Here is a 25,859-nt window from a genome sequence, read left to right on the forward strand (position 1 = left end):
ACTGGAACACTTCCTGTAAGAACCTTCCTAGAGGAGCGTGGGTTTTATATGCCTAGGGGATCTCACTGTCTAATCTGTAAGAAACCGGAAACTATTGACCATGTTTTTCTGCACTGTTGGGAAGGAGTTTATTTTTGGGACGCATTACAAAGGACAATCAAAAAAGAGTTCCCGTTAGACCCTCATGGGATCAGGTATTTGGCAATAGAGAATGAGCATGGATTACCTTTCGATTTTATCATGATGACTGCCTTGCACAGTATATGGCGCTCTAGAATGGCTGGATTTCATTGTGACCCAGACAGAAGACCAGCAAGAGAGTATTTTAAAGAAAGCATCTCAAGATTACTCGAGGTAGTAAGAACAGACGAATGTGTACCTTTATGGGTAGAGAGGGTAGAAGCCCTACTGACCATGAAGGAATTCTAGGACGTGATGTGTTATAGTAATGCTTGACGGGCTTAGTTATTTTTAAGTTTTTTTGTATCGTTCGTTGTGAATTGTAATATATTTATCTTAGCAACCCGTTTGTGAAGTTTAACCGGAAATACAGAAAAAAAGTAGCAAAAAAAAAGAAGCCGCACCGATCGGCTGCGTTCCAAAATTCTCTCTGCTGGTAACAGCGTATCGGCCAACGGCCGAGGATCATTGACTCCGTTTCATAATGAAGACTCAAGCTATAAAGTCGTCCTGACACGTCTTCCAACCGGTAACGACGTTTTTAATTCCGTTTTTCTTCATGCCGACTTGTGTGGTAGGCCGTCCAGACTTCCGTGACGCGCTGCTTAAAGTGGTGAGCACAGCGGACATTATAGGAGTTGGCCAGTATCAAATGAGTCATGTATAGATGGTTACGTGTGCAAGCAGCATGGCGAAACAGAAACTCGTCACTTGTGGTGAGCTCCGTGTAAAAGGGCTGAAGGGCATGGTGCTAGATCCGTAGACCAAGAATATTAGGCTGAAACTTCTTTGGCTTCCGCCTCATCTTGAATCGCGACGTGTTGAAGAGGCGTTCCAAGCTTACGGCGTTGTGAAGTCCGTTGAAAGAGAGGCATGGAGATGTGCAGGAATGGAACAATGGATGACAACAAATAGAGACGTTGCCTTGGAGCTCAAGGACACCATCACTGTGAGCTCAATACCACACCTTATGTCAATCTATGGCCACCAATGCCTCGTACTTATTCCCGGTAGGCCTCCATTGTGTCTTCGGTGCAAGCGAGTGGAGCATCTACGACCACAATGCAAAACACCGAGGTGCTTGCAGTGCCAGCGTTTTGGTCACTCGTCGGATGCCTGCGTGTCGACCTATGCCAACAAACTCCGTTCTGGCCAAGGCACAGAAGAGCAACGTCTGGATCATCTTATAGATCTCACTGAGGTAGTTGGTGTGACAGGAGAAGCAGCGGGAGGATCAGAAGGTGCCTTAAAGGAAGCTGAACACTTGTCCACGGATACCCTTGGCACGCAAAATAACACCGCTAACGACGCCAGTGAAAGCATAAATGAATGCAATGCTACTGACGAACACCACTTGGAAGGCCTTAAAGACAAGCCTCCTGACAATGAAGAACAAGAAGGAATGGATAGCAGTCAGACAAGGAAGCGTCAGGCACCGGTCACCGATGAAGCAACAACGAGTGCGCCAGACACGACAGAGCAAGTGTCTTCGTGTGGTCCACGTGTCACCTTCTTTGGGGATCGAGAGACGCGCCGCCTATGCCAGCGTTCTGAGGAAAGTGCTCCTAAAAAGTGCAAAGAAGGTAAAGCCACAGGTTGCCCTGTGGCTAAAGGTGACCTACAAAAGTTATAAGATATCAAAATGGCTACCGTGCTAACGTTTCCCATGTGTGTAGCGGCACTCAACATACGTGGCTTGAGGAATGGAAGGCGTCAGTGGCAGTTGCACCACGTGCTTGAGCAGTACAACATTGATGTACTTGCAGTGCAAGAGAATAAGATTTCCACTGCTCGTGACGCCGATCTTGCACTGGAAGTTTTCCGTGATTACAATTTATACATCAGCCCAGCACGTGGCGCATCCGCTGGATGCTTTTTATTAGTTAGAAAGCACTTGAATCATATTTTGACGTCACTACATGCTGATAGGGACGGACGCCTCATTTGTTGCGACTTATCTTTTCATTCCCATAATTGGAGGTTTATCTGTGTCTATGCTCCCTCTAAAGTGAATCAAAGGAATTCTTTTTTCCTTTCTTTAACTTCACTACTAAACACTGACAGAACTTTGGTAGTTTTTGGAGACTTTAATTGTGTTTGTGACGCTAGAGATTATTAATATATAACAAATCGTTATGATGCAAGTGCAGCCTTACTGCAGAAACTATTGAATGACCACAATTTAATAGATGTGGGAGCGCATGCACCTTCCTCGGTGAGGTTCGCGCACTTTCAAGGCATCCCTCATGCTCGGCTTGACCGTGTATATGTATCTCTAAGCTTATGGTCTCACATTCATAATTAAGCTGTAAAACCTACTTTTCTTACAGACCATTCCTTGGTCACTGTTTCTTGGGGTCCTGAAAACTTTTGTAAAACGCCTCTAAACTGGGACCTATGGAAGCTTAACGTACAGTTGTTGCGCGAAGATTGTTTTGTTAAAGTAGTAAAAGAATCGGTACAAGGGGTAACACAGTGTCGACAGCTGCCAATTTTTGCTCAATGGGAAAGGTTCAAAGAAAGAGTCAAGTATCAGGCAATTAGTATTTCATGCGAAATAGCGCAAAGAAAAAAAGCTGAAAAGCGCTATCTTTATGAATTCCTTCATAAGCTCCATATACTTTGGAAAGTCAACAGCCAGGGGATGAGATAAATGTGATTCGAGCACAGATACAAAAACATGATACAGATTTATACAGAGGAGCTAAGATTCGTTCCCGTGTTACCCATTTCACTGAAGAGGAACCCACTAAAAAATCCCTCGGGGATGAAAAGAGATATGCACTTTCTAAACAGATACTTCCAATTGAGTCGCGGGGTTCCCTTTGCACAGAGACATGTGAAATAAGAGCCGCATTTGAAGATTATTACAAATGTTTGTTCACCGCGGCTGAGCTTCAGGAGAATTTTGAGGAAGAAGCTAACCACTTCATTGCCCTTGTGCCTCAGTTACAAGATGGTGATAGACTCACTGTAGAGGGGCCAATAACCAGAGAGGAAATTAGATTTGCAATAACAACGTTGCCGAAAAACAAAACTCCTGGCCCGGATGGCCTTAGTGGCGAATTTTACATAGCTTTTCAGGAACTTCTGATACCTTTCCTTAAGCAACTTTTTAAAGAGGCTTATGACCGTGGTGAACTTCCTCCTTCTTTCTATCAGAGCCATACAACATTAATCCCAAAAAGTGCTGATCCTGACGCATTAAAGGGAGTTAACGAATGCAGGCCTATATCGTTATGTAACGTTGACTACAAAATATTTGCTAAATTGTTGACAAATCGGCTACAGACAGTGATTACTACATGTGTAGGTGACCACCAAACATGTGGAATTCGTGGTCGCTCTATACAGACAAACATTCATATTGCACGTTCAGTTCTTGAGTGCATAGATGGTAGCATGGACCATGTAGCCCTCCTTCAAATAGACCTTGCAAAAGCATTTTATAAGGTACAGCATGCTTTTTTGTTCCGGCTCCTAAGACACCTGCAGTTGGGTGATGTACTATACAATGGTATCTCACTCTGTTATAAGAAGTGCACAACTAGGCTAATTGTAAATCGCACACTTTCCAATATAATCGAGTTAAATTCATCTGTACGTCAGGGATGTCCACTGTCACCTTTGCTTTTTGCAATTTATCTGAAACCATTATATTTAAGTGTGCTTCTAAAGTCCAGCATAAGAGGCTACCGATATGATGCTGAATAAGTTTAAATTCTAGCTTATGCAGATGACATTGCCTTCTTTTGCGCTGATAAACCCAGCGTTCAAGAAGCAGTCAACACTACTTTACGTTTCTGGGAAGTCACTGGCGCCAGCATTAATTTTGATAAAAGTAGTGGATTCTGGCTGGGCATGTGGGCTACAACTCCTTCGGTCTTCGCAAATATTCATTGGAATGCGACTCCTATGAAATACCCTGGTGTGCCTCTCGATAACTATCGTAACAGCGGCCCACACTGGACCACTGCGATAACTACGATCTGCCGAAAGGTGGCAACATGGCACGGACGGGAGCTTTCTATTTTTGCCAGAGCGAAAGCGTGCAATATATTCCTTGTATCGAAGCTTATTTATATTCTGCAGGTGTTGCATTGCTCTCGGGTACACATTCAAGCCTTTCATAGGATATTTGCCTGCTTTATTTGGAGCTCTTCCTGGGAACCCATGAAAAGAGACAATCTTTTTCTTCCACTCGAAAAGGGTGGCCTCGGCCTTGTGCATTTGTTCGTGCGACAGTTGGTGTTGCGATTTTTCTACCTCAAGGATGTGTGCCACCCATTTCTATTAGCGGTTCTTCGTAACCGTCTTTGTTACCACCTTCCTTTTATTCATGTCGCAACAAGCGTTGCTAAGGAATTGCCGTTGCGGGGATTCCCAAAAGAAATTGTTGATACTGTCAGTTTTTTGAAAGCCAGGTTTACCTTAGAGTATTTGTATACTATTGACAGAACAAATTTAACCGCTGCACTTGTGAATAACCTTTTCCCCGAACCTGTTTATCGAAAGCCATATTCGCTTCTGCCTGGTCACGATGTATTATTTCGTGTACGTAGAATGTGTATATCTCCTTCAGCGAAAACATTTTTCTTTAAAGTTCACACTTCCACGCTGCCAATGAAAACGTGGCTGAATGAAAAATCAATATACGTACCCTGGACAGTGAATTGTAGACTCTGAAACCAACCTGAGACTTTAGAGCGTTGTTTTATTCATTGTCGTGATGCTTTTTATTTTTGGGACATTCTAAAAAGAACGTTAAAAAAAGAACTTCCAATCACAGCCCATGGTATTAGGCTCCTTCTTTTCAAAAAGAGTCTGACTGATAGTACTCCTTACGACTTGTTTATGTTGATAGGACTTTATTCAGTATGTAAAAGTCGCATGATCGATAGACACGCCGAGCCACCACGGTCGACGAGATCTGTCTTCCGAGAAGCAGCTGCTCAAGTGCGCAGTGTTGTCGAGACTTTTGACCCCGTTCCGGATTGGCTTCCCGTTCTCGACGCTTGTGTGTGTATGTTGTAGGCCCGTGTGCTCAGATTTGGGTGCACGTTACAGAACCCCAGGTGGTCGAAATTTCCGGAGCCCTCCACTACGGCGTCTCTCATAATCATGAAGTGGTTTTGGGACGTTAAACCCCACATATCAATCAATCGCTTGTGTGTGTATGCCTGACTTCTGATGAAGTATGTTCTGTGTACTTTACTGGTGACAATTTCATTCATCAAAGAAAAAAAAAAGGAGCGCAGTAGGCAGCGTATCAGTCTCATAATCTGAAGGTCGTGAGGTCGATCCTCATCCGGGGCAAGGCGGCGACTGCTTTTTTTTTTTTTTTGAAGAAACATACTCTTGTATTACGTAATTTCTTTTTTTATTTCACTTTCCGCCTCATTTTACGAAATTTTGAATACGCTTCCGTCTTTCTATCATGGCGTGGAGTCCTAATTTGTGGGACACGCAATTATGAAGTTGGAAGCGTCAAAGAGCTCGGAAAGCGTAAAAGCAGGAGTCCATCGCCACGTTATACTCAGTCACTCTTTATGAATAACTCCAGCAGATAAGGAGAGAGGCAAAGAGATAAGCAAGGAAGCGACTCGCTCGCTGGATTTCGTGCCGACCGGTTGTGCGCTCGCGCGCTCCGCGCGCTTGCGACCTTCGGCGTCACCGTAGCTCTGGCCGACTGGGCTCGCCCTACGTCACCTCCTGCCGCCGACGGCTTTCGACGACAGTGAAGCTCTGACTTACTGGACCTGCTCTACGCCATCTACAGACGCCGACACCATCTCTCGCAAGTGTACCCCGTCCTCGGACTCCAGTGACCGTTCTTCCATCTTTCCTGTCTCTCCTATCCCCTCAGTTTGTTGTTGCTTCTTCTTCCTCTTTCCTATACCTTTACTTCTACCCTTTTATCCCTCCTTACCCCCATCCCTTTGTGAGCTCTGTGGCGGTGTCGCTCACTGAAGCAGACAATAACGGGGCTCACTTTTCTCTTCCTTTCTCTTTATTAAGAACCACTCATAAGCAAGGAAGTGCGGGGAGGTTCACCTGCGTACGTGCGACCGGTTTGCTGCCCTGCATTACGGGAGAAGGATGAAGGGCCGAAAAGAGAGACGAAGCGAATATGGATTGACGATATTATGAGCACATTTGGGGGAGCATATCCAGTCTCCCATATTACGAAGTCAACGATGACATAGGGGTGAGGCGTAGCCACAAATTATTTTCGGGAGGGGGGTGGCCCTTAACCATATTTTATGTATGTTCGTGTGTGCGTTTTTACGCGTGCGTGTACATATACGCAAGAATTTTTTTTAATCAGGGGTGGGGGTTTGAACCCTTCGAACCCGCTTGGCTACGCCCCTCGTATAAATATAGTGCTTAGGTGGGTGCACGATGGGGATGGCGGCCTTTGGGGGTAGCGACCTTTGCCCTCTCCCCCGCCAGCCTGAGCTCGCTCATGATACAGCGAGCATTAATCGCACTGTTTTAAGTGAGTATGAAACTCCTTCTTTTTGCTAAATGGCGTCACGTAGCACGTGAACCTCTCAGGAGCTGATTCCGCTGAGAAGGCCGCAGGGATCGGTCTCTGCCTGCAGCGGTAATGAAGATGTAGTTTCACCACCTTTACTTTCTTCAAGTAGATCGCAATGGCTAAATACATTTACAACTGTATTACTACAAAATCTCCTATGCTTTCCTGGGAACTATGATCTTCTGCTCTATAGACGCTGGTGCTGTCGGACGGGTTAGTGGGTGGTCGAAGCCGTCGCATTCCATAGTAAACTTCCCTTTTCCAAGCACTCCATTTATACAGTGCACTGGACTGTCTCCCTCAGTGGACGGTTTTCGGCAATATGTAGACAGCACGTGGTCATAGGCTTGTCAGTCAATCGGACCTCTTGTTCCTTGTACGGGCAATGGTTTGATGACGCCTGACACTTATGAGTGAGTGGCGTTTCTGTTATGATGTTAATTCACGAGCTCGACGCTGAGTTTTTTTGGCCAGCGTTGCCGTGCTTTCAGAATAAAGGTTCTTTAGTAGCTTTTGTTGGCTAGTTCCTTCAGTAGCGCTGGCTGTTATTTGTTTAGGTGCACCCACCACTACTTGCACTTGTGCCTTTATACTTCGGATTCATTGGCTGACCAGACGAATTTCGTGAGGAGGGGGGGGGGGGGTGGCTTGCCAATCATGCTCATGTAAAAAAAAAAAGAACTGCCTTCTTTGAAGTGACAGTGCTAGAACAAGCTTCCTACTTCGACAGTGTATAAACACAGCCTTCATAGTCAGGAAACTGGTGCACCGACGAATACTTACACTCGGTTCTCAGTTCTCCCAAGTTTTCTAGTTTCACCGATACGATGTGTAAAAGTCAGTTGGCGTTCAATGTCCTCGTCTACAGACGTGTTCGTGCAGGCTTTCTTGCTATTATGAGGTTCCGGCACGCGAAAGGCGCTTCCTGTTTACGAGGGGCGCGTTTAGGGGGCACTTTCGTGCTCAAATATGTCTGAGCGTTAGGCAAGATTGTAGGCATTTGCGTCCGGCGTCAGCGCGATCACGCGTGATCCTCAATTCTTTGAAATTGACGTAGTCACGCAGTATGTAGCTGTCCTCGAAGAGGAGCACGAACGTCACGCAGTTTTCCTCAAGAGCTTGGTCGCTTCGATAGAGGTTTCTTTCCCAGATTGTTCTCCTATTTTCGTCTTTTGGACGGCTAAAAAGCGACAAATTCGATTTCTACGTTGAGGTTGGCATAACCTGTGCGGCATCCGAGCTCGTGGCGATGGCGAAGCCAAGCTTTAGTCATGCCGAAGTCATCGGCACTCGTTCAATTGGGCCTTCAAGGCTCCCACTACAGCACAGTATCCTGCACAGAGAAAAATAGCAGCAGCGCTCACGCGCACAACCTGAGCCAACGCAGCTATACGGCTAAATGCTACGAGCGAACACATGATACTAGCGCAAACCCCACCAATCCACTGAATACTGCAGCGCCGCCCATCAACGATAGTTGTCAACGCACTGCACATCGCCAGTCAATTAAGGCCGGGCTATAGACTGCACCAGCGCGCGCTGCACATTAGCGCGCAGGGGCTGTCTAGCCCAGCCGTGCGCCGGTTTTTCGTCCAACTCGGAACATCTAGTACGCTGTAGCTGCGTCAAAAAGCCACGCGCTGCAGCGGGTCCATGTGGTCAGGCTTTCACGGGAGATCGACGCTCCCGACGGAGGCTGTTTGTCGACGGTTTCCGCAGGGGCGAGGACACATGCGCGCATCTGCTCCTCATTAGATCCGGAGCACTTCTAGTTAACAATAGTTGCATCGTGACGCATCACTGATTCCATGCGAGAGCTCTGTGCGTGCTCTGAAGGGGGGGTGATGGTGTAGTGGCGAACGGAGATGTCCCGTGGATATTCCCACTTACGATAAAAGCAGTGGCGTCGCCCGACGTCGTTTTGGAAGCCTATTAAGAGCTAACGAAACTATGCAGTAGTTCAGAGAGAAATGGGGTTCAAGACGATCAAAATCCTGCAGCATTTGAAGGGTTATCGGCTATTTGAAGAGCATTTCTGCCGCGTAACTGTATATATAAGGGTCCTCTGACTTTCTCGTGTCTGTTTTTTTTTTTTTTAAACTGGCTCTACTCAGTTTCCTATCAAAAACGCCATGTCACGCTGATGGAGCTCACTCACCACGGTAACATGGCGGCTATCGAGCTCGACTGTCGACCCGCAGATCGCAGAATCGAACCCCGGTCCCGTCGGCTGCGTTTTCGATTGAAGCTAAAATGCTCGAGGCACTTAGGAGGAGGAAAGAGGAATAAATGAGGAAGGACAGGGAGGTTAGACGAGGCACTTAATTTGTGCTTAGGTTTAGGGGCACGTTAAATAACCCCAGGTGGTCGAAATTTCCTGAGTCCTCCACAACGGGGTCTCTCATAATGACATTGGCCTTTCAGAATGTTTAGTCCAGGCTATTCGTGACCTGTAAATGCCGGTACTGGGGTGGTAACGTATTAAAAGCACGCGAAGTACATGGAAAATACAAATGCTGCATAGAACTACCCTATCTAAACATTTACGGGTAGAACCGTTTTATATAAATTTGAAAATTTGAAATTGAAAGCGTTGAAAGCGCGTTTTACTTTATATACCGATTCCCATGAAGGAGGGATATCTTCCCCAACGCGAAGCACCTTCCTCGCGGCCCTTGGGCCCAAGGGAGTTGTGGAGGCAGTCGTGCTATTGTCATCTATTTCCATCCTGGTTTTATTACTTCGGCCACCTCTATTCATTCCCGCTACAGGCTTTTCACGTCACTGCCATGATTTTAATATGTCTATCTTTTAACCCGCCTCAAGGCACGGGATTTTCAGCGCCTTTACGGCCACGTAGCAGTATCACCTATAGCTCATAGTTGACGTGCTTCAGATACAATTGTTAAATCGCAGATCATACACCTTCTTTCATCATTCTTAATGCGCTCTTTGACCAAGTATTGCCCTTGCGCGATTAAAACCGACATATTATCATCAACTTCATCAACGCGCTCGCTCTTTGGCGTGAATTTGCATACACATAGGTCACACGACGCGCTTTCTTAGATACCACGAATTTCAATGACACTTTAGCATGGCCGAGGAATGGCGCCCTTAGCCCGATTTCCGCGTCCAATATGTGACGCTCATCATGACATCCCACCTCATTCTCTGATTTTGCTTTAGCGGTTAACATCTACAGATACCACAATAGTTTGTTTAATAAATTTATCATGGATGTTAGTCATTCGAATGCAGATGTACCAAGTGTCAACGAGGACACATCCACGTCGAAGGGGCTATAGCTGCCAAACACCAAAACATACATTCGGTGAACCCTCCTTTATTAAGTAAACATTTAATTACCCCGTTGAAAGCGCGTTTTACTTTATATACCGATTCCCATGAAGTAGGGATCAGCCATGTTTTTTTTTTCAACGAATGTGTATTGAAATTTACCTTGTTCACTAATAGTCTGAACACTGTTTCTGGAGCGTGGTATTATTATTTATAATGCCATTATTATATTACTGTAAACTACATATTATCAACTTCTTGACCATTTTCCTTAAAAATGTATAATTTGTGGTGTTAGGGGCGTACTACGTTGTTTACACTCATTGTATTTGTATTAAAATTTTTTAAGGGGACCCCAGGAGCCTGCATAAATACGTCAATACAAACGGTGTAAACAAAATTTTCCTAAAAAACGAAATGTGGGCAACTATAATATTATATCCCTCGTTGCTTGCTTTCGAAATGGTCGTTAGCATGTATATGATTGGTGTAAACAGCATTTGTCATGCGCTCAGCACCAGCTTGTTACGCGAGGCAACGAATCACGCGAAAATGATCCATCGCGTAATGACCACTTATGCACGACCGCGTAAAAAATAACAGAAGAAACTATTTTTAATACGGCATATTGTTTGCCATTGGCTCTTCGGCTTTAAATTTTCTGTGTGCCACAAAATCGCCTGATTGTTACATGACGTTCACAAGCCGGAGATTATCTCCTTTTAAATGTAATTCAGTAGGCTAGCTGCCAATCACATAAGCAGCACCCGCTTACAGCGTCTGGCATGATAAATTATGCGTATAAAATATTCCACTCGCATCATAACAGTGTTTAGTAGCTTGTGCGCGTATACATCTCTCTAAGCTCATACGTGCTGAGAGAAAGAGTAATATAGAGAGAAATAAGCAGTGCTGCACGTGTGTGCTTCTTTGCTGTTCGAGATGCATTTTGAGCTGTAGAAGACAATTCAATTTGAGTCAAAACCAACTAGCTCAACGCTTAACTAAGCCTCCGTAGTGCTAAAAACCATGGTCTTTCACCTTCTCCCTGATCCAGTGAGCTAAGTTGTGGGGCAAGCTTAAAAGCTGAGCTTCCTACTGAGCTCTAGTTTACTGCTTTGATCGTGGCCACTTTGCAAGCTGCCACTGTGTGTCCAGGTTACCATAAGGAAGGCTGATCGGGTTTATCAGAGACTAAAGCGGAAACAATTTTGCCGTTCCAGCACGGAAAACTTAAACATCAAGAACGATCCATCACACTGATCGGCTCGCAAGAGTGTCGACAGAGCAGGGGTGGTGATATATTCTTTTTGAATAAAATTATTTTCCGGAAGCAGCAACTGCGTTGACCGGTCTTTAAAAAGTTTGCTCGTTTCCATCCATCAATTTATCGACAAGTCACAGCATAATAAACGCATGAACGAGTGATGTAATATTGTAGGGCCCCTGTTCAGCGCTTGCTTGCTCTTCAATACTATAAGAGGCGAAAGCGTCGCATAGGTGACCCGCACCACAAGGAGCCCACAAGGAAAATCATCACAGAGGAAATGTTGGCAAAATTTCACTATGATGTAGCATTGCATGTCTCGTAACATTTTCATTCTCCCGTAAGAACATAATTGAGTGATTTCTGTTGGGACGGAAAACTTCACCTTACTTGCTGGTTTCTCCAGCGTGCAGCAAGAGTGACCACTGTCGAAAGTGGGGGTGCTCAGACAACACCCTCTAGAACTCAGCCCCCTCAAAGTTTTCTCAGTGAGGGAGCTCACCCCCCCCCCCCCCTTCCCCTGGTTGAACGCGCCGTTGTCCTTGTACTCACCGTTGCCTGAGGCCACTTTCCGTAGCTACTCAGGCTAAGCGCACCACATCCAGTCCGGCCGTGGTATGTGTTTTCAGGCTGAGCAAAACGTCTCGAGATGTCGCCACCACCCGAGTCAGTTTAACGAAACGGGAAAAAATAAAGTTAGTGCAAAGTGCTTGTAGTTCCAATCATCAATTATAACATCTCTGAAAAAAAAAAACACCCTGCTATGCAAATGCAAGGAATAAAAACAATTGTAGCAGTGCGTGGTTTCAATCCACGGACCTCTGGGTTATGGGCCCAGCACGCTTCCACTGCGCCACTCTGCTGCACGAGTTTAATGGAAATGACGTACAAACAGAAGCACTCTTTGCTTTCATTAAAGCTTTTGCTGTGCATAAGAAAATAATATTAAAAGAAAACGTGTGCCTCTGTTTTAATCGTTCTATCCGCAGAAAATAGCTATACAGCAGAGTAATAAATCTAGCATGTGTACAGAGAGAATAAAGAATTAACAGCGCTCATTAGTTTTTTTTTTCTGCTATCGTATTAGCGCTTTGTTTGTGTTATTCTTGTTTGCTTTTTATGTTTAGCAAGTTTTTTGTTCGAAGTTTGGCGTGGCTGTAATTCAGGACACGTTGCTCAACCTAATTCGAACCGTACCTAATTCGGACCTGAGCCTGGACAAAATGTCCTCGGATCATGCCTAAACAACATCTGTTCATTATCGGCTGGTACCACCAGCCGGTACAGAACCTCGTTGCTGTGATCGGCCTCAACCTTTCTTTCTATATGGTTGCTATATGCCTGTATAATTTACTTGACTGATTTAGGGCTCATGCACGTTTAGTTTTTATTTAAGATTTACGTACCTCTAAGAAATTTAAGGCTCTAACGACTACGTTGTTGTTTTCGCTGAAGCCGCTATACCAAGGCCATGGTGCTTATCAGCGCCCCGGTTTGCCGCCGCAACGGCTCAGGCTAACGGAAAGCTATCGTTTTGACCACATGATAAAGAAAGTTAGTGCATGGTGAGAAAGTTAGTGCTTAATTGAGAACGACGCAGCGAGCAATGGAAAGAAAAATTGTAGGTGTAACCTCAAGAGACAAGAAGAGAGAGTGGATTAGGGAAAAAGCGGGAGTTAAGGGTATCATAGTTGAAATCAAGAAGAGGAAATGAACATGGACCGGGAATGTAGTGCGTAGACAGGATAACCGCTGGTCATTAAGGTTAACTAATTAGATTCCCTAAGAAGGCAAGCGGGTTAGGGGGAGACAGAAGGTTAGGTGGGCAGATGAGATTAAGAGGTTTGCGGGTATAAATTGGCAGCAGCAATCACAGGACCGGGTGAACTGGTGGAACATACTGAATAGGGAAGTGGGGGGATTCAATCTTGCGCCAAAGCTGGGAGAAGGGAGTACGCTAGTGCAGCTTCGATAGAGGTAAGTGCTGCTGTGCTTTGAGGCGAAAGCGCTATAAAATGAACAGAGAGAGGTGGTACCGGGAAAGAAAATGCGTCACGTTCGTCTCGTAACCTTTATTAGGCACTTTCATACTTTTTTTTCTTCAATGCAGGGCGTTTCAGTGTCATCAGGCGGGATACACATCGCGGCCTGTCGGGGCGGCTCCAGTAACTCGACCTTGCCATGCTCTGATCCCACGACGGCGTGAAACATTTATTGTTTCATAGGCCCAATTTCATAGTGTGTAGCATTATTTGACAGAATCACAGAAAGCGATTTTTTAGCTGACTTTTAGAACTTATTGTAAATTCCAGGTAGCGTGCTGAGCTATATTATTTGGCTCGAGTGTTCTCGGGAGCCTCCGTTGACTACCGATCCGCAGCGTCTTCTGGCCTGGGATGTCGCATGCTGTTGTCGTGGCTTGGGGCACCGCATGCTAAACCACATGTAAATATTGAAGAAGAAAGAAAGAGTAGGGAGGCGGGAAATAAAGACGGACAAAATAAATATTTGAATACAATAGAAATTAAAGATGAAAAAAGTGCAGAGAAATCTGTGGAAAAAATGAAAACGGAAGAGAGGAGGCAAGAATGAAAATTAAAGGAGACGCGGGAAAGGCTGGCCAGCTAAGCACTTCTTCCAGGCCTGGTGGCCCCATTAGTGCAAAGATGTCACAAACTAAAATGGTTTAGATGGAACACCTTAGACTTGTGGCCCTCGGTGTCTCGAATACGTTTGAAAAACCCGCGCCAACTATCATCATCGTTATACGGCCATGATAAAAATTTGAGCTCCGGAACGCGATGTCATGCGCGTTGATATCCAGGTTATAATGAAATGTGGCAGTATGAGTTGACATGTCACTCGATAAGAGACCAGCCTATCATATCACAAACGGTTGATCGCCTACAACAAGCCCGCATACTTAGAAAACGGTGCGTCCTACCGGCGCACCTTTCACGGCCCCATTTCACGGTGCCGGCGCTGGGTTTTCGCCAATAGTTATACCGGCACAAAAATATGCAACTCTTAACAAGGTTCGCTTGTATTGTTTCTGTATCATAGCATCAGTGATTAGTACTCGACTTAGAGCAATGCTTAAAGAAACACAGAAACAAGAAACATATTTTTGAATGAACGAGGAATGGCCATAGACACCGTAAAATAAAGATGGTGGCCGCCACGGGCAAGAAAGTCGGCAGAAGCGATCTGAAACAAGAAGAAATACTTCAAGCTGTCGTGACTGCCGACAATTTTAATGACAGGTTCGCGCCCATCACAAAAGAACATCCATGGGTAAGGGTACCTTCTGTTCTGTGCACTTCGATCGTATTTGGAGCATTGCTCGAACGATGTCCGGCGCATCCCTTGCACGAACCGTTCAGTGTCGCACGAACCGCGGCGTCATCTTTTGGGGGTGCCGCTGTCTTAACTACGAGAGTTTCTGGTTCGGTTCATGGTGATCACGCCCTTAACGTGCTTTTCCATTCTCCAGCTGCTCATAAGTAACCGTGATCTCGTTTCAGCTTTCGTACACAAAACGTCGTAATCCATATGTTTCCAAGTTTCGCGAATTACGTTCACCAAAAATGTAACGGCCGTGTGTGGAGCGCTCTTTGAAACAGCTCGATTGATGGTGGCTGGCTGCGGTATTCCTATGAGTTTACTGTTCTCTTGCCTGTTTGTTTACATTCAGTTCATCTCGCGAAGAACGACGTCTAACACTGCCGTTAGAGTTTTGCACCTAGATAAATTCGCGACTCTAGCCGTTGCTTTTTAATATGTTTATCTGAGTCAGACACACTCACAGAGTCATCCAAGGCGCAGTTCTAGGCTGTATACCCAAAACGGTGTCTGCTACTTTGTTTAAAAAAATTATGGGGTCTAGTGTTCCAAAACTACACATTAACTACGAGGCGCGTCACAGTAAGAGACTGCGGATAGATTTCGGGCGCCTTGCCGTCTACCTTATACGCGTAGGTCTCTGAACACGGGCGTTCTTTCACATTACTCCCCATCTAAATGTAGCCGGGAGTAGCACCGGCGCCCTAGCAGCGCAACGCCTCGGCTTTTAAGCAGCCGCAGTGGATGGTATTGAGTGACATCTATGAACGTCAATACCTCCAGGTGCTCATGCCACTTGTCCATCGGCCGCTCATCGACTACACGCTCCAATATCTGAGCAACGAGGGCGTCCAGGAGACCTTCGTGTTGTGCCGGTCACATGCGGACAAGATCAGGGACTACATCAAGTGAGTGGCGCAAGCACGCACTGCATGTTTGCGATTATTTCAATTTCTTTTTTTGTTTTAACATTGTCGCGTGCATTACCTGCATGCTCATTGGATTGGATAAACTTTTATTTTTTTGGATAAACTTTTATTTTTTTTGGATAAACTTTTATTACCTGCATGCTCATGCATTAAGTTCTACTCACAGTCACGTCTTGCAAGTAACGTCCGCTAGTTTTTTAAAGCAATCGTATACTTCCACGTACCTTCCTCTCATTTGACCAAGGTATGGAGTTTTCGATTTAGCATCTGAGCATAATTCAGACCTTAAAGCATTTCAACTGCAGGTAATAGAAAATGAGACTCAACCAGTAAAATGCAAGCAGCGTTTTGGGTGTTAAAACTAGGTAGTGCATTATTGTCATGCAAAGGCATTAGATCAAAAACTCATAGTAATTGCATGCAATCACAGGAACTGGGTTAGCCGTAGCTGAAGTATCATATACACATCAAATACTTTTGATTATAAGTACTTTAACTGTAGCTCAAAAGGCGGGAAGAAAAAATTGATGTAAAAATGGGGCTTAGTTAAGAAGGCGGAGTGACCAATTTCTGTGTAGCTACATTGCAGTAATAGAGTCACTCTAAAGGGATTGATTGCTTCAGTGTTAATATACCGGCAAATGTTGAGAGATAAATAATGCTTCACAACAACAAAAATGTAGCACGAAAAAACATGAGCAAGAAAGGGTACACCACAAGCGCTTTAGTGCCTTTTGTTTCGCCCACGATGCGCATGTGCGGGATTTTGTCGGAATAAGTGCTTGTGGTGTACCCTTTCTTGTCTGTGTTTTTTCGCGCTACATTCACACTGTTATGAATCAGTACCAACTCGCTCGCCTCTCCGTTTTGCTTCACTAAATAATGCTTCTCTTTCTGTTGTCTTGTGATTGCATTTCATTGTGTTGTTTGAGAACCTGAAGGAAGAGAAGTTCATCAATAACCATTTGTGTCAATAAATTAGCATTTGTTGATAAAACGTCGTGGTCCTCTTGCACGCATGCATGTTAAGGAGTGCTTATACGAATTTTAAGTATTTTTGGGTTGTTGGTTTAAATAAAAAAGCAGGTGTCGACAACCCTAAAAAGAGTGTCATGGTGTTTGGGAATGCATTGAATATATATTTAATACACCTGCATTAAAGCAGCGATTTCGGTTTTGGTATAGAGATGCATGGAGAGTGCTTTACAGTGACTTGTCAAGAGGGGTCTGACATCACGGGAAGACTGCTACTCGTGACATACTAGCAGCAGCTGCCTGTTTGCTGTCAGTCACACGTTGTTCACACAAACAACGAGTGAATTGTCAACCAGAGAGTGTGAGTAATTGTTACAATTTAGTCTGCATGGAGGACACAAATTTGTCAGACCGGTATGGACATTACCATGGTAAGAAACTGCGTTCACTTGCCGTGGTAATGTTCATTGCGATGGGGCTGGCTTGCAGTTGCTGGGCGACAAAAAACTTAAAAAATCAAAGTAAAATATTTTGTACGTCTTGTCTGGCTCCGGTATGTGGAGAGCGTTGAGAGTGCAGACCATGGAAATGAGGGATGTCCCTTCAGGAGTGCCTCGAAATTGTGTCAATACTCTTTTAATACAATAGCGTTAAAGAGCTCGTTTCACGGAAATTCTGGCCTTGGTGTTGAGTGAGCATCATTGGGTGGGGACGAAAACTCATAATCTTCTCTGTTACTGAAAAAATTGACCAAGATGCAAGTAAAATAAATGACGGGAAACTTTGGTTTGAACGAGCATTGAATCCAGGCCATCTGCATGGCAAGCAGGTGTTCCATCCTTGCTTGATACTGCTTTGCAGAAAGATAAAGAAGAAAGACTATATGAATGTTACACTGTCGAAGGACTCTTTTTAACGCATCATATATTGCGGGGCGAAAGCCTAGAATCCTGCCAGGTGTCAAAAGATGCTAATCGAGCAATGGCTGGATGTTTTGAGTTCCACTCATTACAAAGCACTCAGACATATTTAATCATCAGCAGGAGCATCAACAGAGTGCGCAGCTGTGTAGGTTCACGTGCTGTCTCGCGGATGCATAGTGGGCACTTTGTTTATCTCAAAAGTAAGAACTATGGCGTAGTGGGCACTTGACAATCGTACTTGCAATAGGCATTCAGTGATTCTTTGAAGCGGCCAATGTTACACGCGCAGTCATTTGTTTTCTTACGGTACACTTGAGACACACGCCGAGAACAGAAACGTATCTAGCAATGGACTAAGGGATGCACACGGGGCCCAATTACCCTACCATGTTCTACTATTGACGGCGAAGCTTAAGTGCCTCAAAGCTTCTCTTTTTTTTTTCACCTTTCAGGGAGTCCAAATGGTCCGATGCAGAGAGCAAGATGAGTGTAAACGTGTTGTCCTCGGAGGACTACCTGTCAGTGGGTGACATGATCCGTGACCTGGATGCCAAAGCTCTCATCCGCTCAGACTTTGTCCTGCTGGACGGGGCTACCGTGGCGAATGTGCCGCTGCGACCCATTATCGAGGAACATAGGTGAGTGCTTCCACTGAAACTAGAATGAAGTTAGAACGCTGACCTATTGACTTGGGCAACATTCAGCATATCGTGCTTTTAAAATGAATCGACAATATAGCAACTAAGTGACCCTTTTAACAGCATTAGATAAAGTACTTCCTAATGCATGGACAGCAGGTGTTGATGGAGCAGCTTACGTTTTCAATGATGCAATGCTTATTGCATCTGCATTTTCATTAAAGTAGTAGCTCAATTTTCTTGTGCTTTCCCTTAACCATAATGTTCCTTTGTATTCACAGTGACTATGCTCTCTTATTGCTCAGAGCGTGGTCACGTGCTACTATAAGCTGTGTATCGTGAGCATTAACTCACTGTTGTAGTCCTTCCTAGTTCTGTCATTCACCAGGCTCATTGATTTATGTCAATTTATAGCTTGTATTTTAACACTATCATTTAGTAGTGTAGTATTTTCTTGCAAAATGCTCCATTCCAGGGTTGGATTTTTTATTCCTGATTTATATTTTGGTGAATCTACTTGAGGAAACATTGTAGCAATTTTTTTCTGAAATATAAAATCGATTGAAGAATGTATCACAGGAAAAAAAATTTTATGTATTCTCACAAGGTGGCAGGACTTGCCAAGCAACAGAAATTTTTGAAATAAGTGTGCTTTTTAAACATACAAGTGATGACGTACTTTTTTGTCTTTGACCATCTTGAAGGTATTCACAGTTGATCGCGCATTGACCCTGAAAGGGATAATGTTGGACTTTTTCTTTGATGCTTTATTATCAATCACCCTAATTATCAAACCTTATGCAAACAACAGCAACATATGTACATTGGACAAAGTTGTTGCCATTGTGCATGACATTAAACCCCCTACAACCATACACTGGCAACTCTAGCTTTTTATGGTTCCCCATGCAACCTATGAGAGTGGTGATGCTATATTTCAGTGTGATTGCTTTAGGTCTGTGGAATGGAGACTTATGCATGCACTCATAGTACTACCCAATATCCCATAGAACTTTGATAATTCATAGGTTAGCTTGTTGACTTATGTGGTTTAATGTACAAAAGAAGCCGAGGCCACGGATACCATAGTGGCGGGCTTCAAGTAAATTAGGCTACCTTAAAAGGGGGGTGCCATCTAATTTCGAGGCTATAACAATCCTCTTGTAGGTTTCTCTTACATGCAAGGACACTCCACACGAATCGTTGGACACAGCTAATGTTGAGAATACCGTATTTTGCCCCTGCATATAATCAGCACGCCCACTTTCAGCTCACCGAGAAAGAAAATAAAAATCCTCGCATATTGCCCGCACATTTGATATACAGGAAAGGCTGTACAAAAGCTACTGCTCAAGCAACATAGCACATATGTAGACAGAAAAAGCTTTATTTAGCAAGCAGAATACGCTGTCTGCAAGGCCAGTCACAATTCACTCACTGTCGCTGCTCTCGCTAGAGCTCTCACTTGAGCCGCAGTCCTCACTATTATGCACAAGGTCATCTTCGGTTCCATCCATGCTGTTTGTGATGCAGCACTTCTTGAAACTTTTTCGCACCATCTCACCTGGAATGGCCTTCCATGCCTCAACAATCCACTTGCAGAATAGGGCAATATCAGGCCTTCGGACTCGTCCTGTCGGCGTCAAGTCGTAGCAGCCTTCGGCCATCCATTCGGCGTAATAGCGCTTGACATGCGCTTTGAAGGGCTTATTAAGCGACACATCTAGAGGCTGCAACATTGATGTCATTCGACCGGGTATAACAACTAAGTTGGTGCCGTTGCGTGAAAGGCGGTCCTTCACTTCCTCAGTTGTGTGGCTGCGGAACGAGTCAAGAACGAGCATGGACCTTTTTGCGAGCATCGCACTGGGCCTCTTCTCCCATACCGTCTTGATCCAGTCTACGAACAAGAAACTGTTCATCCATGTGTTCTCATGTGCGCGCACCACCACACCGGCAGGCAATGAACCTTTGGTAGAGTTTTCCTTTTCACGATGACGTGATGACGTACGGTCGCAGTTGCGTGCCGTCGGCGAGGGCACGAAGCAAGACTGTGATGCGCAGTTTCATGTTCCCGCCGGTCAGCACGCTCACCGAACTGCCGCCCGTCTTCTCAACCGTTGTGTGCAACGGCATTTCAAAATAAACAGGAGTTTCATCCGCATTGCCGATTTGCGAGAAAATGTAATTGTGCTGCTTTCGCTGGCCAATTACTTATCTCTGGTACTTAAGCAGTTTCTCCTCATAAGAAGCCGGAAAGCGTTGACATATTATAGTCCGCCGTCTGATTGAGAGCCCTTGCCGCTTCATAAAGCGGTGCAGCCATCCGCGCTTCGCACGGAACTCGTGAGGTAGGCCTAGCTCCCTCGAAAGTCGCCGCGCTTCCACTTGGGTCATCTCGGTCGATACGGCGTGACCCCTGCTTCCCACATCTTCGATGAACTTTACTAGCTCCGCCTCCAGCTCAGGGTAGGCACCGGTCTTGGGGCCACGAAATGACCTACTGTCGCGGTGCGCGGCTTGTAGGCTCTCTTTCTTCTTTCTCCACAGTCGCACGCAGGACTCGTCCACATCGTGCTGTCTTCCCACTTCGGAATTTTCAAATTCCTCGGCGACGGCGATTATCTTAAGATTTTGCTGTGCCGTGAAGGCCTGCCGTCGTACGCTACTCATGGTGACAGAACAGATCGACTTAGGCTTGGCGAATGGGTCGAGATGTGGAGAACTAGCGGTATCAGCGAGGTAAAGAGCGCTCACACTCGGCGACAACTTGACAGCACTACCCCTTCTAGTACACTGTAACAGCATCCTGAAAACAACAGAACCGAAATGCATGCCTGCTACCGCGTCAAAAAGTAGTACATTAATTTACTGATAATATTTCTACAGGCACTATAACATCTCTTGCTGAAATAAATACTGCTTTATTTAATATGGAACTTACTTTATTTATTATGGAACTTTCTTAGACAGCACCACCTTTTCGGCAAGCCCTTTCCAAAAGTAAACATGGCGTCCGTGACGTAGGGACATGTGGAGGGTCACTGAGCGGCCGCGAACGTCCAAAAAATATACTTGTGGTGTGACAGTGAGATTTTACACTGAACAATCGAATTGTCTCTTCCCAAATGTTTTGCTAAACGCTTCAACGATGCAAGGAAGCGAAACCAAAATCAGCCGCAAGCTGCCGTGCTACTTGCAGAGCAACACGAATTTGCGGAAACCGCCTCCGTAGCCTTCGCTACACTGTTAAGGGGCTTCACAGCACAACACGCATTGCTGTGAAGCAGCACTATAAGAAAAACCCTGCGTATTATTTGCACCTTCACTTTGCCACTGAAATTTTTGGGTTTTTAGTGCGGGTTATACGCGCGAAAATACGGTATAATTTAAATCACTTCCAAAGTGTACCTAAATGCACATTCTCCTCATTGAGGCTCATCATTAGAGCATCCAGCACCTACGTAGCTCCATAGAAAGGGCAGCGAAAGTTTTTTTTACAGCGCACAAAATCTGTAGTGAGGTGAGTGATCTCTGGAACTCCGCCACATGAGTACCGGCAAAGCATCGTGGCTGCTGCAGCTAGCGGCACATTTGCTTTGCAGGTGCTTGTGTGGCACGTGTGTGCGAGAGCAGACAATTCTTATCGTCACATACGTCACGGCATTGCACGGTCACGTGACCAGGCCACTTACACTGCTATGTCACTGCCCAACTCAGTGCTTAGAAACCGAGACCAAAAATTGTGTGCACAATTTAGGCGATATTAAATCATTCAGCTAGAATACATGAATCTTGGTGCGTGTATCATGCTTCTTGGAGCTACACGAAACGCTTGCAGCAAAGAACGCGCAAGCCACAAATATGGTGGCTCTATCCATTTAAGTCCTTCGATGCGCACTGATAGGGCTCTCTATACAAGCGTCTAGCATTTTACCCCCACTGAAATTCAAATGCTGTGAGTGAGTTCCAGCCTGCGTCTTTGTCGGGTTAGCAGCTGATCATCGTGAGAACCATAACCGCTGATAACTCTTTGTTTGCAAGAGGAAATATTGAGTGCTGGTGTTCCTCGGAGTTCTTCATACCAATTGCAAAACTCCGTTATGAAGCCTCGATTTTCCCATGGACGAATCTGCGGAAGACTGCAAACTGATCCATCACCTGACAGAAAAAACACAACGCAGTCACAGTGACTCCATCCTGTGCTTTTCTTTTTTTTAGAATTTGAACAATTGAGCGAATTACTTTCAACGAGGTTTGATGAACCCATGAACACAATATCGCCTGGAAAATCTAAGCCACAGGCATAAACACACTGCTCCCACGATCTATGTGGCATCTATTTTGTTGCTGACTCGGGTGCTAGAATGCACAAAAATACCATTTATCAGCCTATTTATGCACCTACACATCACCTCAGTAAGGAGGCCTCTGCAATTTTCAACAATGTTGTAGCCAGATCTCGATGCACAAAGCCTATGGGCAGTTTCATAACTTGTATGATTGAAGCACTCCCCTGTTCCTAGGATCGTACTGTTCCTTAGCGGACGCATTTGACGCATGCGTGCATTCTGCCTCCACCCTGTGACCATGCAGGAAGACAATTGCAAGAGACAAAGGTGCCTTGATGACCCTGATCTATCGGCGGCTGCCCCCATGGCACCGGCGCCGGTGCCAAGAGGACGACAGCGCGATGGCCCTCAATCCGGAGACGGGCAAGCTCCTGCACCACATCAAGACCAGCTCAACCAACAAGTGCGACTTTCCCCTGGTTCGTATTGGTGGTTTCTCAAAAATGTCGTCAAGTGGCATCAGGCTATGTTTATTTGACGAATTCACTTCAAAACATAAAACAATGTATGAGGCACATTACTAGAGGGTCCTAACTGTGGCGTGGTAGTTATGACACAAATGCAAAGAAATGAAAATAGGTTGAAAATCACCCTTGTGTCAGCGGGCCTCGAACCGACAACATTTAAGCTATGCTTCTTGTGCTCTGCTAATTACCAGCAAACAGCAAAATAACCAACAGAGCGCTGCCTCCATAATAGACGTAGCTAATCCCAGTCCTTTTAAGAATGCTGTGTCTAACCTGCTGTAAAAATACTGCGCTGTTACAAGTTGTTTCTAATCTTCTTGGAATGTGTAGCCATTGCGTTTATTCCACTCGAATGTATACCACTTTCGTATATGCCTTTAATTATTGATTATTTTACTATTTTAAAACATTTTTTGCTATTTTGGCCTCTCTACTTTATAACATATTTGATTCCCTGGTGGTACCCCAAACGAATACCTAAAAACGTAAAGGCATTGACTCTGCTGGGACGAAACCCTTGCTATAAGTAATCAAAAGGAGGGGAAGAGATGGACGAGCCCATTTTAAAGGGCCACTCACCGAGCCCCATAACAAATTCCAATCAGATGCTGACAATTGTTGTGTGTTCGAAGAAGAGCATTATGCCTCCAGAATTTTTTCAATCGGTTCATTACGAGCTGAGAAAACCAGTATTTTGAAGCCGCGTGTAACCGTGGTGGGAGAAGGCGAGCTCAAAACCTTGGCCACTTGCCCCACGTAATCTTGGCGAGTCCAATCTTTTCCCTATCCTCTCTGGCATACAAGCAAACGGTCACGTGCGCATGATGTTCCTGAAGAAGCCCAACTCGAGCATGCGAGCAGCGTTGTTTTGTTGACCAGCGTTACTTTGTGGTCTACTGCCTGTTTTTGCGAGGATGGATGCACGCTCGTTTGGAAACGCTGGCTTAGACGCGATAAAATAGAGGAACATATTGAGTGCTTGAACATGCAGGACTAATAATTTCATTTCCAGTGATGGCGTCTGCTCAATGCGCTAACCGTGGGGTCACAAACTCATGCAAAACGCAAAAACCTTAGCCCCGCATCTCGTTGCAATTCACGGTAAAAAAGGAATAAGACGTGCACATTTCCTTTTTGCGTCTTATTGCGTACCTCATTTTCTTAATTTATTTGAGCAACAAATTACACAAACTACACCTGTCGTGTGAAATAATTTTCGCCCTGTCACACGCTACTGTTGGCGACGTCGCGGCCCAGTCGTCTACGTAGAGGACCAACATCACAGCACTATTCTTTATGTAGGGCAATTCCTATGTCTACGTCATACCCTCATTTTCTGGGCACGCGCTTGTGAAAGGAGGGCAAGCAGTGTTCATCTTGAAATTGGACCCATTTCTGTGGCGTGTAGTGTTGCAACTTTTGGCAGACGTGATCGTGAACATCCCATGTATGCCATGGGTTCGTCAGCTCAAAATTGTCAAACCTGGTACTGTTAAGGAGTGGGTCGCAAAAATGTCACTGTTGATTTGGTTGTTGGCAGTGTTACTTTCGAGCAAAAAAATTGTGATTTATTCAAATAATAAGAATGATGAGTTCGAGCTGAAATCGAGCCAAAGCCTTGTACGTGGCAGTGAAGTGGTCCACCACAGAGCCACACCTGTGCATTGAACTGCTTCAGGAAAGAACCCTATACAGGTGTCATGTGGTGCAAGAAACTATGTTGGCTCATAATATTACGTGGGCAAAGTCTACTATAGTAACAGGCGTCATCCTACTACTATGCGAATTGCACTGTGGAGGAGACAGAGGGGGGCTTGAAGGCCAACCCATTACCAATTGATTATCAGTCAAAGCATCAACAAAGGGTGCAGCTATGTAGGTGCATGTGTAGTCCTAAAAGCACATATTGGCTACTTGGCTGCTTTGCAAAATGGTGATTGATGACTTGATAGGTATGTTGCTGCTGTACATGCAGTAGGCCCCCTTAGAAAGATTACAATAGCGAATGTCACGCCCACGAACATTCCACTTTCATAGCCCACTTGAGGCGCCTGCCGAGATGTGACGCATGGCAGGTCAATGAGAAAGCAATACGAATGGGGCCCAAAAGATTGTCACATTGCTCTCCCAAAAGCGAAGTTTTGGAGCTTCCAAGCTTCCTGTGCATGTCACGTTCGCACTGCCACAAAACGAGCGATGGTGCGGTCGAGTAGAGGAGAGGGAAAACATTTGCGTCATAAACACGCACCAGAAAGTGTACCAACTTTTTCACAGACATGGCCAATGGTGGGATTGGCCATTACAAGACATTTGCTAATGAACCTTGTTATAGTGACCTGAGAGGGCCAGCTTGTGGATGCCAAGGCTCAGCCTACACCACTGTGATTTAGAGACTAGCCTTATCAGGCCTTCAATAGCATTCACACAGGGTCGTGTCGTGAGAGTTCGATACACCAGTCTTTTCTCACCTCCACCCGCCAGCAATGGCTCACTCGTCTTTGTATTGCTGAGCGTCCCATTGTAAAGTGCCATCTACATGGAAAGATTTCCAGCCAGTAATGACATTGGTGACACATGTGGTGACAGAAATTGCCATCATCCCAGAGCCAACCAATTTTCATCGCCAGGAAAAAAGCATTTCTCTTGTGATGAACACTTTTAAAAACTGAACAACGTGCCAGTCATGCCACTGCCAGAAATTAATACCGGAAGTTAACAAGAATAGCGTTGTTTGCTACTATATTTGCCCGTGTTTGCCTGGCAGATGTTTGTAATACAACAGGGTGCTGCTGAGTTGTCTTCCTCAAGCTTATACCTCCAGTAATGGTTTAACTTACAAAGGCTGAGTAGTTCGTGGACAAATCGAAGTTTTTCTAGTGACAGTGTCATCCGATACTGAATTCGGCTGATTCAGGGCACAGTTGCTGGTGAAACTATTTTAGTGT

General features: G+C 45.1%; 1 protein-coding gene across 1 annotated transcript in view; it reads left to right on the forward strand.

Moving 5' to 3' along the window:
- Positions 1 to 14,079: 14,079 nt before the first annotated feature.
- Positions 14,080 to 25,859, forward strand: part of eIF2Bepsilon (eukaryotic translation initiation factor 2B subunit epsilon) — a 45,833-nt gene continuing 34,053 nt past the window's right edge. Inside the window, exons 1-4 of the mRNA XM_037422992.2 lie at positions 14,080 to 14,582; positions 15,414 to 15,538; positions 17,910 to 18,095; positions 22,692 to 22,866. Coding sequence (XP_037278889.2) covers positions 14,457 to 14,582; positions 15,414 to 15,538; positions 17,910 to 18,095; positions 22,692 to 22,866 — 612 coding nt within the window. The 5' untranslated portion in view covers positions 14,080 to 14,456. The remainder of the gene's footprint in view (positions 14,583 to 15,413; positions 15,539 to 17,909; positions 18,096 to 22,691; positions 22,867 to 25,859) is intronic.

Source organism: Rhipicephalus microplus, chromosome 1, assembly GCF_043290135.1.
Source record: "Rhipicephalus microplus isolate Deutch F79 chromosome 1, USDA_Rmic, whole genome shotgun sequence".
NCBI classification, from domain to species: domain Eukaryota; kingdom Metazoa; phylum Arthropoda; class Arachnida; order Ixodida; family Ixodidae; genus Rhipicephalus; species Rhipicephalus microplus.